The 15,140-nt window shown below is 48.1% G+C and overlaps 1 protein-coding gene across 1 annotated transcript in view; it reads right to left on the bottom strand.

Moving 5' to 3' along the window:
* Positions 1-15,140, bottom strand: part of PLXNA2 (plexin A2) — a 215,145-nt gene that overhangs the window by 68,806 nt on the left and 131,199 nt on the right. The window contains exons 5-8 of the mRNA XM_081298858.1: positions 7,599-7,699; positions 4,103-4,226; positions 2,276-2,429; positions 1,585-1,681 (exon numbers count right to left, since the gene is read on the bottom strand). Coding sequence (XP_081154984.1) covers positions 1,585-1,681; positions 2,276-2,429; positions 4,103-4,226; positions 7,599-7,699 — 476 coding nt within the window. The remainder of the gene's footprint in view (positions 1-1,584; positions 1,682-2,275; positions 2,430-4,102; positions 4,227-7,598; positions 7,700-15,140) is intronic.

Below are 15,140 nucleotides of genomic sequence, written 5' to 3'. Positions count from 1 at the left end.
TAAAATTTGCTGCCTGTGACAGCATCTTTGTTGCCATAGCAATCCATCATTGAAAGTGGTGACATCACACTAGATTGCCATGGAGATGAGGGTGCTCTCACAAACAATGGATTCTGTTACCACTGTGTTGTTTGTGAAGGAAGTTGAGAGGTTCTCTCTCCATGATGCTTGCATATCCAAGGCGGACTTAGATGGGGTTGGAATGCAGTGATTAGCGGGCACTTTGGTCCTAATTTTAGCTTGCACCACTGTCTGCCCTACCCTGGTTCCTGCCTGCCATTTTTACCTCTTGTTTTTTCTTTTTCAGGGTTATCTATTGAGTCATCCCAATGGGGTTCAGATATGTCTCCTTTCCTGACTACTGCAAAGATGCTAGGACTCTAGAAAATTATTCTAATCATGAAAATCAAGATCAGAAAAGGGGAGACGAGGGAGGACTAGCTCATTTATCTACTTTATGGCTAAAGATTCTTTTAAGGCTTATCTGCAAACAGATCCTTTCCCCACCTTGATTGCTGAGCCCTTTGTGCCCACAACTTGAATCCTACGGACTCAGTGACCCTGGAATTATGTCTATTATATAGATCTCAGTGGTTCCTATTCTAGAAAATGGGAGGAATAACTCCATAAAAACTTCCAATTACTAGTGCCTTTGGCATGTTGATGGGCTTCACATCTTTCCCCTTGTTATTAGTCTTATGACAATTGACAATCATGTGGCCCTATTATAGAACCACATGTAGTTCCCTTTCTCTAAACTAAATAGTCTCAAAATGTCCAGCTTATGTGGGAATCTTCTGTGTTTTGGTTCTTCTTCCAGAGAAAATCAGAAGAAACCAAGCGTAGGTCTCTCTCTCTCCTGCACTCGTGACCTTGCTTTTTCTTGTGCAATACTTCCAGCTGCCTAAACAGTTGTGGGATCTCCTAGCTGGAAGGCACCAGTTGGTAGGCATTCAGCAGCTGGAGGGGGCTGGTGAGGTCAGGCTGTTGAGGCTCTGGAGATTGGTGTTTTGGTCTGTCTGGCTTTCCCGCCTTTTTTTTTTTTTTAAGTTAAAGGATGAGTTTGGGACATGGTGGGCTTAAAGCCTCTACTGTTCCTACCTAGTCCAGCTCCTTCCTCTGTGTGCTGAGAGAGGCTGCTTCCCCCTTGCCCTGACCTCCTTTGTGGGTGCCTGAGTGCAGAGCTGAGTCCCCTTGCTCTGAGTCCCTCTTCATTTGCTTTTGGGGGACATGTCCAAACTCCATTCACTGTCAATCTCTATTTAGGAAACCAATGCAGTTGGCTTCAAGAAAGGACATTTTCTTAAGGTTCTTGGGTCAAGGCTCTCTTTTTACCATTTTTAACTTTTTAACTTGAGGGTGGTATGGGGGAGAGTATGCTGGGATGGGGGCTACTGATTGAAATCAGGGATGGTGGAGTGTGACCAGACAGCATCCTCTGTCCAAGCCATGTTCCAGACCCCCGAGGGATGCTGTGAAGTGACTACTATACAATTCCTGTCCTACAGGAGCTTAGAACCAAGGAAGGGAAACCCCATACTCATATCTAGACCAAAGGCAAGACTCCTCCTGAGAAGTGCTTACAGTTGGTGGGCGCTGCAGTTGTAAAACTTGAACTCGGTGCTGACAAATATCTTCCCTGTCTCCTTGGACCTCAGCTGTAGCTCCAGCCCAAACCAGTCTGGGGAAAAAGAAAAGAATGGGGTGTAGTGAAAACCTGGGGACCTGATGGACAGCCTGAGAGAGAGAGCAAATTGTTCAGCCATCCAAGGGCTTTCTGAGAGTGCAGATGGTAGACGGAATGAACCTGCCTGTACCTTCTCCCGAGAAAATCCCTTTGGCTAGTTACCAGTCCATTCCTCAGACCCAGACCCAGGAGGGGAGTAGCAGAGTTCACAGAGCCCCTTGCCTTGGTTAAGCATGTTCAGTTACTGAAATAATTTTAGAAATATTAGGCCAGAACCCCTCAAGCCCCCAGTTCTGTAGAGATAACCCACTAAAAACCATTGACTGAAGCCACCCCCATTCCCAAAAGGGACAGGCAGTCTGCAGACTGTGCACAGACTTAATCCATGTGGGAGCAAGCATTTTATATCTTCCTGAATTTTGCTTGGGGACATGACAGTTTGCTTTCAAATTCAAACAAGTTGAATAAGACAATATTAGCATCTGGGATTTGAAGACTCAGTCAGACCACGACTTGTGACCCTCATCTCCGCCATGGTAGAATAGAACAGCCCCCCCACATGTAGCTCTCCCAACAGACACTTCTTACCTTGATCCACAGGGATGACAGGGACATCTTTAGGCCCAGGGGAGACACAGATGACCTGGCTCCCGGACACCTGCCCCTCTACCTCCGTCAGGTTCCCAAAGGCACAGGCGATACCAGCGGAGAGATCAGGAGCATCACTCACAACCAGGCTGAGCTGTGGGAGGAACAAAGAGCTCAGAAGACCGGCTGCAAGCTCAGCCCTGCAGGGACCTATTGCTCCCCTTACCTCATCTCTAAAAGAAGGGCGCTGGTCTAGGTGACCTTCCAGGTCTGTCACAGAACAATTACAGAAATGAATTGCTCATTGGTGTGTAGGATCTTTATTAATATTATTATTAATTGATTTTTTCAATCTTATCGAGCATCAGAAAACAGAGGGGTTTAGGGCCATTAGAGGGAAAGGTACCAAAATCCATTCTAGACCCTGATCAATTTGACAAGGAAATTAATTGCAAGACTCCATGGGACCTTGGAAGCGTGTCCTGAGCTGAAGTCTTCATCTACCAGGCCTTAATCTGGGCCCCTGGTAGAGTAGGTACGGCCAGTCTCGTGGTCTGCTAGGAGTGCACTAGCTGGGGGGTTACAGCCGCTCTCCAACCTGGCTCTTACTCATTCAAAGGCTGCTTATCAGGTTGTGGGATTCCTAGAATTTCTGCTCCTATGTTCCTTCCCAGCCCTCTGCTCTCTGGTAGGTCCTGGAGTGGGGCAGGAAGTTCACAAGGAGCTCAGAGGACCACAGAAGGGAGGCCACCAACAGCTTCATGGTGTCTGGGACCTAGGGGTTCCAATCATTTAGCTAGTGGTTTCCAGCCTTGTCAAGTTTGAGGACCCTCCTTTTAGTGGTAAAAATATCATAGATGTTCAGAAGAATTTCTTAATAGAAAATGAGAAAATGCTGCTCTCAGTTCAGGGCACTTTTCGATGAGTTTGTGCTCAGCGACAATATATGAGCTCACCATGCTTGAATAGGAAAGAAGTGTCACTGGCTCCCTCTGGTGATGAGGAGTGTCCCAGGGTTCATGGTGAAAATACCCCTGTGGGGCTGCCTTCAAGTTGAGGGCCACAGGACAGGCCAGCTTCCCTTGGTCTCCCTACTAACACCTGGCAGCCGCTTCTCTAGTCACTATGGCTGTCCCCTGGCCTTGCCATGTGTCTGTGGGCCAGTGGATCTCTGCCCCAGTTTCATTTCCATGGGGCAAGAGACTTAGGTACAAACCCCTCTGCTGGTTCTCTTAGCTCCCTTGGAGCCTACACCTCCTGGTAGGGATGAATGAATCCGAATCTTGGAAGGCTCATTAACTAATTAACATTCGTGAATGCTCATAAAAATCTGCAGGATGAAAAAGCAGTCAAGGCTTGAGGACATGAACTATTTTGGGTTGTAACTTGACAGGTGGTTCAGGGCTATTCTATTCTTTTGAATACTCTCTTTAAGCACACACTGACTTCAAATTGAGTCTTGGTCTCTGTCTTATCACCACCCTCACACCCCTCAACACAAAGGCAACTTGCAGATTTCTTGAAAGAGTGAAATACTGTCAACACAGCCCACACTAAAGAATGTGCCATTTGGTATTGGATTGGTATTGTCACAGATGTTTGCTACTACATGCAAAATTTAGATTTACAAAAGAGATCAATGGGCAATAAATTTTCAGGGAGGATGACCCTTTACAATAAGAGTTACCCCTATGTTTTCTGAAAAGTTTCCTCAGACATTTCAGGTGGGATCGATATTCAGATACTTGTGCAAGCCTTAAAGGAGCCCACCCACAAAGATGCGTGCCCCCCCCCTTCCTCCCTCTGCCTCCCTGCTAAGATACCTACCAGCCGGCTGTGCTCAGACACGGAGATGCTGCTTGGATGTACTGCGAGGCTCATGCACCGGCTGATGCTGGCAGCAAATCGATTTGGTTCCCAGGCCCGCTGGCACTTGTCCCTGCGGGAGCACCTGACACAGACACAGATTCACAAGAGGTCAGGCCTCTGGGACCCGTGTGTTTGATGCCATTGTCCCCTGGTGAGAGGGGTTTGCTGCCCAGAGACTGGTGGCTTGTCTGCTCCTGGTGACTTTCACTGTACTTCAGAGGACTTTAGTGACTTCCAGATGGTATTCATGGCATGCAGCTAAGGACAGACTAAGGGGAAGGAGCATTAATTCTCAATACAAGGGACACAGTTTAGATATTAAAAAAAAAAAAATCCCTTACCAGGACCATAGGAATGCTCAGATGAGTGAGTGAGGGAAGTTTGGGGGAACTTTAGAAGTAGCTTAGCAATGGGCTAAGAACTTGAACTCTGGAGCCAAGATTGTGGGTCCTAACCCCAGACCTCTTACCCTATAGCTGTGGCTCCTTGGGAAAGTGACTGATTCACTCTGTTCTAAGTTTCCTCAACTGTAAAAGGGCAAGAGTGGCAATACCTCACAGGGCTGGTGGAAGGATTAATAAGATAATGCTTAGAATATAGCTTGACACTTAGGAGCCATGCCAGGGTCAGCGCTTGTAATACCAATATTATTGATGATGATGATTAATATCATTATTCACCTCCAGAAGAATTTAGAAAATGAGACTGGGCCTAAGCTGTGTGGGACAATGTGCATATGATCCTGTGTGTGGATTGATGGCTCTTTAAATGGAGAGGTCATGTTTTATTCATTGAGATGTTCTACCTGTCACAGGGTATATTTTAAATAAATGTTTGTGTCGTGAAATAATGCCTGGAGACAGAGAGGCAGAAAGGAGCTATGGCCAGGGTTGCCTCTGTCAGAAAGCTTGTGTGGCTATTTCTCTGGACATCTTCATCTTGGGCTCCAGGCTCCTCTGCCCACAGTAGCAGGTGGATGCAGTGATGCCCACAAGCAGGAGCTTCAGGCTGCCACCTGCTGTGTCCCATGGGGACACACTCCAGGGCTTGGTGTTGCTCCAAACCAAATAGCTCAGGGACAGGACAAGATTCCACGATCAAGCTGTGATTCCCACCCCAAATCCCCCCAAGCTCCTCCCCCTCTTCCTTTCCAGGCACATAATGGATCTAAATATGAATGCTGTCAAAGAAAAGAATTATTGAGGTTTAAGTGAATCCTTAAGATAGCTCTAAAGTGAGCTCTTGACTGGAGCCTTTATCTCATTGACTCACTGAAATGGCTCTTTTTTATCATACTATTTATGGCAACAGCCCTAACAGAGATAAATAGCCTGGGAGACAATAACACACTTGCAAGAGCAAGGCATACAGAAGAGACAGGAGGGTTTCCAATCCCCCTGGGCCCAGAGGCTCTTTAGCAATCTCCCTCAGCCCTCTGGCTCCATTAAAGAAGCCGGCCTGTGAGCCCCGGGAGGTGGGGTCCTGTCTTTTCATCTGGGCAGGCAAGAGAGTATTGCAGAAGGGTCTGTAAACATGAGAATGACCAGGCATGGAGAAACTTCTGTTCTCGAGGTGTTCTTGGCAGGTGGAATACTGGGTGACCCGTAAGTAGGATTCTCTGAGGACAGGTAAGAAGTTCAGGGAGAAGAGGAAACTGTCCTGATGAGGCTCAGTCATTCAAGGAGACACAACTGTCGTGTACCAGGAGGATAATGGCGTGACATGGGGCAGCTGGAAGACTTGGGCATTGTTGACCCAACCATGGGTGGTGGTACAAGTTGGGGAAAGCAGATGTGCTTGCTGTTGACTAAATGAGCATCTCCGATCTATAATTCTGCATGATGTTCTACATGTGAGAAGTGTCAGAGGCAGGTTGGGAAGGGGCCAGGAGTTGGAGATATAGCTGGTCATGGTCACTGCAGAGCCACGGGGCATGTAGCCCAGAGCTGCAGGTAGACTGTACTACTGTCTCCTTCCTTTCCTTCCTTCCTTCCTTCCTTCCTTCCTTCCTTCCTTCCTTCCTTCCTTCCTTCCTTCCTTCCTTCCTCCCTCCCTCCCTCCCTCCCTCCCTCCCTCCCTTATTTCTACAGCACTGGGGATTAAAACCTGAGCCTCGCACATGGCTAGGCAAGTACTCTAACTGGGAGTTCATTTTGTAGCAGGGTCTCATTAAGCTGCCCAGGCTGGCCTTGAACCTGTAATCCTCCTGCCTTAGCCTCTCAAGTAACTGGAATTACAGACATGTGCCACTGCACCCAGCTTTGTTAGGTTCATCAGAGAAACACAGTCTCTTCAAGAGAGACCCTGCTGAAGGGAGCCCAAATTTACTCCCTTTGCCAGTCCTGGGGTGCAGATTGGGTGGCCTCGGCATCTTTACCATATGTCTGATCTACCTGGAGACTCGCTGTCTGGGTTTTGCTAAGAGTATTTTTGCAAAACTTTCTGTGGCATCTTGTCCCTCCAAAACCCAAGTAGGGAACCCAGTGTTCATGGAAACAAATCCAGTCCAGATTTTGCATCTGTGAAGCGCCAGCCTCTCTCCCTCCCTCTCAGCTCTCCCAACACCTGCTGCAGAGGCTGCAAGCCAAGAGCTATTGTCCAGGACCCTGAACTCTGGCCCTCCGCCTCCGCCTCCACCCCAAACCCAGCAGATTTCATGGAGATGCTTCGCTGGCTGGCCCTGAGCCATGGAGTTTCCAGCTCCATTGGGCAACAGAATTCCTAGCCAGCTCCCGCCTTTCGGGTTTTCACCCTTTTTTCTCCCTCTGGGGCTCTTCGAATTAGGAAGTTTAAGTGTGATTTTGCATTTCTATTGAGCTGGTATTCAATGGTGGGGATGTATCTGAATAGGGATAAGAGGCCAGTTGGAGTGAGATGTGGACTTCTTGGAATCATGAAATAATGAGGCCAGAAGGGTCCTCCCAAGGGTAAAGCGTCCATAATAGTTATTTTGATTTGTGTAGCCTCTCCTGGGCTTCCTTATTTCCAAAGCACTTATTATTTCATTTAGTTGTAACAATTCACCTGTGAAACAGGCATTTTTCCTATTTAGCAACAGGGAAATGGAGGCCTAGAGTTGTCAGAGGACCTATCCAGGGTCACATGGCAGCTAGCTGGAGAGCAAACGTCCCAACTCCAGTGCGGCACCTTTGGCATGTCCTGCAAGCCCTAAGGCCTGGAGATTCTTCCACAACTTCCCTGTGAGTTCTCTAATGATACAAGGATACCACCACATCACTCCAACATGGCCGAGAGGGCAAGACAGAGAGGCAAATGCACTACACACAGATAGCAGTCCCCTCTCCCTGCCTCCCACCTCTGCATTCACCTTTAGAATTACTCCTCATAAGAAGGAAATTCCTCCTTTCTGCAAATTGCTGTCCCATACCATCATTCTAGGAAACCCCCCTATCTTCTGCATGCCAGCTCCTCTTCCAGAACATTCCCAACTTACATGTTGTGCAGAGTGCACCAGCCACAGTGAGGATCCCCGGAGCTCAGGCACTCCCCACAAGTTGTGTATTGTTCACATGACTCCACAGGGACCCTGGTGACCTGGTGGGGAGAGGAAAGGGAGCACAGGGAGGTCAGGTTGTGACAATTTGAGAATGTGTGTTCAGACTCACCTATATCCAGGCACTCTGCCCTAACATGTCCCATAAGAAGGTGACACTGGTGGCAAATCAGTGACCTTGATGTTTTCATGTCTTTTCTGGCTAGGTCAGGTAGGGCTAAGCAGAATGCGTGGCAGTCCCAAGATTTCTTGACTTTGCTAGAGGTAAAAGAAAACTCCCCAACCTATTGCTGCCTGCCTCCGACGTCCTCCCTAGAGCTGGGCAAACACGGGCAAGTGCTAAAAATGGTTAACTCTGCTGAAAGGCTATTGAGTGGCACAAACTCATCTCTGAAGAGCTTTCAGCTGGGCTTGGGCTGAGACATCCTGCCTGCACAGAACACATTTTAAAAGGGAGAGAAGGAGAAACTTTTCCCATCAAATAATATTCATAGTATGGCACAGGCTCTTTACAGCCAACCAAACATACCACCTGGATCCAATTATCCCATTCTCTGATGGCTGCATTCAGTTTCCCTAGTAAATCTCCCATCCTTTCAAAAGTCTGGCTAAATGGGAACCTCCACAGAGAAGAGCTGCTTGTCTGATTCTGTCTTGCCTGGAAAGTGGGGATTTGCAGATCGATCAAGTCCCTGCCCCCAGAAAGGACAGCCCTTGGAAACTCCTCCTGGCTTTCTGGTGGGGCCCTGTAGGGATGTGAGCTGGACCTGTTTGGACATCACTCTCTCCCACCTGTTTAACATGTGTGTAAAGATCAGGCAATGGGTCAGGGGACTGAAGTTTTCCATTTGATGTGTCCTAGGTTTCTGTTGCTGGCTGGGGCAGAAGGCTGTTGGGCTGCAAAAACATTTGTTGGACTGACAATGGGTTCTCATTTGCTAGGGCATAGAGGTCCCCCACCAACTGGATGTGTAAGCTCAGGTGAAAATAAACTGTGGTCCAGCTTTTGGCAGCAGGATGAAGGCTATGATGAAGATAATTTCACAGCATCATCCTCTTGGGAAGTTCAGGATGGACCCCAACACTATTCATTCAGCTAAGGTTTCTCAGATGTCCACTCTGGTGCTAAGCAATAAAGAAACCACAGCAAACTACATGCAGATTCTGCCCTCGTGGAGCTTCACAGTCAGGGGGACTTGGTAATTACCAAATGAGAGTTGCTTCACATTGTGCCGAGTGTTTGTAATACAGGATTGGTTTGATTGCAGGGGACCTTGGGAGCTTAGAGTAGTAGGGTCACTGAGGACAACCTGTCAGGAGGAAGAGACCAGGGGGTGGAAGGGTGAGTCTTGAAGTATAAGAATGAGCCAGATGCAGGGACTTGGAAGTCCAATCTCAGCAGAGGTATCATAATGAGCAAAGAAGGCATAGACAAGTTCAGTGTAACTGAATGGAAGGTGTCCATTGGGTGGGCAGAGACCAGACTGCCTTTACTCTGTTGTGCCCTACTTGTCTTTAGTATATCCTAACACTTAACATTCCACAACACAAGGCTTTTCTGTAAATGAGTGTCATGATTGGCCTTAAACATCCCTAATCTTCCCTCAATAATAATAATAATAATAATAATAATAATAATAATAATAAAAAACACATGAAATGCTGAGAGGACAAGTGTAAAATCTTGCAAACTGACTTTTAAAACGGATACTCTAAGTGTAGATTGGGGATAGCTGGTTTAAACATCTCTGCATGATATACACCTGAGAGCTTGAGTTGCCTCTAAGTCCAATATGCCCTGCCAGGGTGAGAACTAACATTGCTAATTTGATCATGGGCTACCCAAATCCACATAGTGTCAGACCCAAGAGGGGCTGACACACTGGGGAGTTATGAGCAGCTTGTCTTCCTGGGGTATTGCTTAACTTAAGATCCTTCCCACAGGTCATCTGAGGTAGGGCACAGATGAGGTCCCTCTGGGACCTGGATGGACCTGGGACTTTTGGTTAGCCCACTCCACAGAAGAGGAGTCTCCAAGTAGCCTTGAAGGCTATTTTCCAATGTGTGAAGGGCTGCAGTGTGGCTGCAGTAGGATCCATGAATAAAAAGTTTCAGGAAAGCTCAACAGAAGAAAGTTGGAGCCTGCCAGTACTGCCAACGACCTGCTGCCCAGGTGAACATCTATTCCGGGGGAGCAAGAGCAGTTCGGGGGATATTTGCCTTCAGAGGTAGGGTGCATCTGTCCCTTCCAATTTTGACATTCCAGGATTCTATTTCCCACAGTTTACCCAATTCCTCTCTGAGACTATTTGTGATTTCTGACCTGTATAACTTGACAGTAGAAAGATAACATCTAGTCATCCCACCCCTGACTGATTTCACACTGCTTTAAAGAGCAACCTTTGAACCCTGACTCATGGCCTGTGATACCTACTTGAAGTACCTTCCTAACAGGTGCCTACAGGAGACCTTCTAAGGTGGCTCTCCTGGAACTGATGGCTCACAGCCCTCAGGTTAGTTGGGACCCTAGCTTCCTGGTGGGCTTCCGCTTGCCCCCTCCGACCCACCCTGCAGGGCCTGAGAGCAGCAGTCCAGTGCCCAGCTCCCTTTCTTGGGTTTCAGGCTCCTTGTGAGTGATGTCTGCATCTGGCTGGAAATTAAAACAACTGTCTGCATTGCATTCGGCCTGTCTGTCAAAACACAGCCCGGCTCTCAGCAGCTGGGAAAGGGGGCCCTGAATAGGAGCAGTGTCTCCAGCAACAAAGCCCACTTTCACGCCAAGTGCCACGGAGATAGTGAAACCCTGTTCTTCTCCAAACATGAAACCAACAGCACAACTATTTTTCCTGTTTCCTGGGCCCTCCTGGTGGGATTTTTTTTTTTTAATGCACTGAGTTGAAGAGTTAAGTGAAACCGGAAACGTATCAGGGGGAGGGTCCTAAAACTTGAATTATTCTCTCCTCTAAGATCTAATAGCCATGCATAAACCAGAGAAAAGAAATGTCACAGTGACTGGGAGGAGACCCTCAAAGTCAGATGTTCCCATGGGTCTTTCTCTGTCCCTATATTCATGTGTTTCTATGTTCATTCATCAACCAATGCTCATTGATCATGTCCTCCATACAGGCCAGTACTAGACACTTCAGGAGAATAAAAAAATAGCAGCATTAAAACACAGCCATCACCTTCAAGTTGCAAACAGACTAGCAATAAAAACAAGAAAGTGATGTGTGTTCCAAGAGGGGCATTGAAAGAGGGCTGAGGGAATTCAGAGTAAAGAAAAAAAAATACATTGGTATCTGAGCTATCTAGTATGAGAGCTACTAGCACCATTGAGCATTTGAAGGTAGCAAGTCCTAATTGAGGCAAGCTGTAAGTACACAACATATATTGGGTTCTGAAGATTTCATATGGAAAAGAAAATGAATAAAAGATCACATCCATACTTTGTTATTGGCATATTGAAAGATAACATTTTCTATATATTGGGTTTAAAAAAAATCTACTTCTCTTACTTTTTGAAATTTAGTTGCCAGAAAAGCAAAAATTACACATGTAGTTAGTTCATGTTTGTGGCTGGTGATTTATTTCTCTCCTACAGTGCTGCCTCAAAGGCAGAGATCCCAGGAAGGCTTCATGAGAGGCCTCACATGTGTCTGGTTACACAATGAAGACTATTTATTTCTATGGTTTATGCAGATTCTAGGAGGAATGAGCCCATAAGCCAACACAGGAGAGCAGAGTTTCTTCAGAAACTTTGTGTGAGGCCAGGGAGCCATGGGTGTGAAACTGGAAGGGCAGGCTTAGGTTCACTTGGGAAGGATGGGGAAGACACAGAGTGGGAATGTGCGATGTCTCTGAGTGCTCCAGCCTGTCACTCCTTGGCCAAAAGAATGTCCTCCATAGACAGGCGGCCTGTGGCTATCAAGGAGCAAAGATTCTCCATGTATGGTCCTTGAACCAGCCCAGCTGCCATCACCTGTGAGCTTATTAGACAAGGAAATCCAGGGCTCAGTTAATCAGAATTGCTGGGCTGGGTCCAGGCAATGGCTTTAAACATCTTTTCCCAGCGGATTTGCAGATGTGCTTAAAGTTTGAGAAGACTGTTAATAGATGACCTCAGCTCCTTGGGGAAGTCTTTTTTAAATGACAGGTCTTGGGCCCAGAAAAAAACAGAATCAAACCTGCCTTGAGGCTCCAGCTGAGAATTGAGTGACTTGTGGTAGGGGACTGGGTATGTGTGTGTGTGTGTGTGTGTGTGTGTGTGTGTGTGTGTGTGTAGGAAAGTGACAGAACTCTTGGGGACCACTGATACCCAGGGAGAAATTGATTTTGCTAACTCTGAGGCTCTGACATCCTCAAAAGATCAAGTTCAAGCCTCTGGGGTCAGGGGCAGCCTCACGGTGGCCGATCAGGGGGTGGCGCTCTCTTGGGAAGCTCCAGAGGCCAGAGTGCTTTCTTCTGACAGTGTCGCCTGCACCGGGCGGCAAGCAGTCAGGCTTGGCTTTGTCAGGGCTGATTCCTGGTTAATGGGACACTCCCCTGAGACTTTAATTAGTGTTCATTTATGATTATTGCATTTTAATTATGCTTGAGGCTCCCCGTCCCCCCCTCCACCCTGAGTTGACCAGAAGCAGGCTGATGAGAGCCACACAGGGGGGAGGACGCTCTGTGCCCGCCTCCTTTACTGCTGCCACACCAGGACCCCTGGTGCTGCCTCGAACTGGATTCCACCCTCGCACTCCACATTCTTTTCTGCTTGATCTTATGTCTTGTAATTACGCCTCTAATGAATATAACTGTCCTATTAAGTCATTTACTTAAGAAATACTCTTAATTAAAGGTGACTCATACTGTGCTCTTGACTCCTTTGGCCCCAGGGCCCGGCGTCACTTCCCTGTGTCTTCTTGGCCTGATTCATTGGGGCTGGAGATCCCTGTGGGAAGGGCGCAGCAAGGTGTGCAGAGCGTGGGGGTGGGCCCCACTCCTACCACCACTCTCCCTGTGCAATATAATGGGCAGCCCAGTACTGTTGGACTGGGGACATGAGATTACGATTGGCCACGGGGACAAGTCACTAAGGGAAATGGCTGGAACCAGCCTTGTTCCTGAAGATTTTGACAGACATGGTGTATCCATAGGGTTTGGAACACAAAGAGTGAATCCAGGAGGGCCTCTGAGGCCCTGAGAGTTGCTGTCATCCTTATTGTAGACAGAGATTCTAGACAGTTATGGCCACCAGAGGCAAAGGAATCATTTTTCAGGTAGAAGAATTCTCCGAGGTGGTTGTAAGAACAAAAGCCCTGGGCCAGATGAGCTTGGGGACAGGGCATCTCTGCCACCCTGGTTGGACACTTGGAAGGAGCTCCATAGTTCTGAGCCCCTGGAAGATCTTCCAGAGAAATGCCTGATTGAAAGCAGAAAATCCCACAGAATTCTGACGATGGATTTTGGCTGGGTCCCATTGAGTCCTTAGACATTACTGAGCACTTACATTGTGTTAGTTACCCTCTGTTAGGCATGGGGGTTACATTCTCTGCCCTCCCAGAGCCCATCATTCAGTTGAGAAGAAATCCAAGGAAATAGATAATCTCATTACAGTGGGACAGATGCCATAATGGAGGTAAAATCAAGACACAGTCATGGGTCAGAGGACAGAGTGGCAGCTGGCCTCAGGGGTTTCAGGCAGGAGCACTCAGTGTTCCGAGAAGCCTGCGGGATTCTTTGCAACTATGCAAACCAGAGACAGAGCGACAGGGAAGGAGTAGGGAAAGCTGTTCTCCAGGCAGCGTGGTCCTTCCGACACTGAGCATTTAATCCCCTGCTTCTCTGGAATCTGCTCTCCCCTGCCAGATGGTCCACCTGTCCCTGCATGTGTGCCCTGCTCCTGACACAAGGAAAGGAACAGAGGCCTTCTCAGTGGCCTGGAGCCAGGTGGTGGGGGTGGGAGGTGGCACCGACAGCCTGGATGAAGCATACAGTTGGCCTGATCATCAGCCTCCTGGTCCCCAGGGCTCAGGGCAAAGTATTCAGCAGCTGAAGCTGTTGGGACTGTCTCCCTGGTTCTCTTTCCTTCCTTTGTGATTTTTCTTGCTGGTCCCTCCCTACCAGCCTCTCTCTTCTCTCCTTCAAGTTTGCAGGATTTCAGGCCCATTTTCTTATCTTTTCCCCAATCCAAACCCTTTTTCAAGAAATGATCTGACACTCACTGATATACCCTGCTGATGGCAGATGGAACAGAGGCCCCACCAGGGCTGCTGTATGGGCTGAGATCAATAGCACAATCACAGAAATACTGGCAGAGGGTTTTAGCATTTTCAAAATGCTTTCATACATATTATCTCATTTGATCTTCACAGCTCCCCAGGGAGGAAGAAAGGACAGGTATTGTTATGTATTATGATTACCATTTGATCCATCAGGAAATTAAGGTCCCCAAAGGCTGACTTAACTCCAATCTCACAGCAAGTGGCCAGTGGCCAACTGGAGGAGAATCCTCCATTTCCCAAGATGGACTCTTTACTCCTCTTGGACATGCTATGGGGTCTGTGATTGCAGGGTGATAAAGGAGGAGTTGGCTCAGGGGTCAGTTCCAGGAGAGAGAGGCTGGGCCAGATCTGGGGTAAGACCAGAGCAGGGCTGAAGAGGCCAGAAGCAACCTGGGGGCAGATAAGTCTCTGCTGTGGGCAGCTCTCGGTGCCCCGCAGCTAGGAGCTGATGGGATGGATGGGTGGGTGCTTTCTCTTCTTTGTAGACTCACCCTGAGTCCTGTCAACCTTGAAACCAATATATGTACTGGGCATGGAGAGGCAGGAGGAGGTTCTGCCTGGGAGCTTAAAGCTCTGTCCTTCTCTTTATACCTGATGGTGGCCAAGGTTCAAAGTCCCCACAGGGAGGAAAATGGGGGCCAGTGGTTGGGGACACCTAGCCAAGCCCCAATTCCTGACCTGATTCTCTCAGGCATAGAAACCAAAGGGGACTCTCTGGGATATGGCCCTGCTTCCCCCAGCTCCTGTCATAACTCATACTCCATTCCCCTGGGCTCAGCAAGACTCCATGGAAAAGCACCCACACCTCTCTCCTGTCCTGGGAGGAAAGAGCTGATGGGATGAATGCCCGAATGGAAGTACCTTAATGGAAATCTCCCCTGCTGGGAGAGCTTGAGGAGGGTGTGGAAGCACGGGTGAGGGCATGTCCCCTTCCTGAATATGTTCCCCAGGGACTGGGGGGAAGCAAGGGCACTGAGGATTCCTGCCGATATCTGACAGGCGGCTGGATGCTCTGAGCCTGGCAGTTGATGGAGCTTGTGGAATGGAACAAAGCAGCGAGAACAATAGTAATCATAACTGCCGCTTATCCAGTGTCTACCGCATGCCAGGCACTTGACATACATTATCTCATTTAATCCTGATGCCCGCCTTGCAGGGAAGTACTCTTAGTCCCACTTTACCTAACAGAAAATGAAGTTTCAGGTTAAGTAAC

The sequence above is a fragment of the Spermophilus citellus genome (genome assembly GCF_964194105.1).
Source record: "Spermophilus citellus genome assembly, chromosome: 6".
Classification (NCBI taxonomy): Eukaryota; Metazoa; Chordata; class Mammalia; order Rodentia; family Sciuridae; genus Spermophilus; species Spermophilus citellus.
Note: the sequence above shows the minus strand (reverse complement) of the source record. Positions and strands in the feature narration are given on the sequence as shown.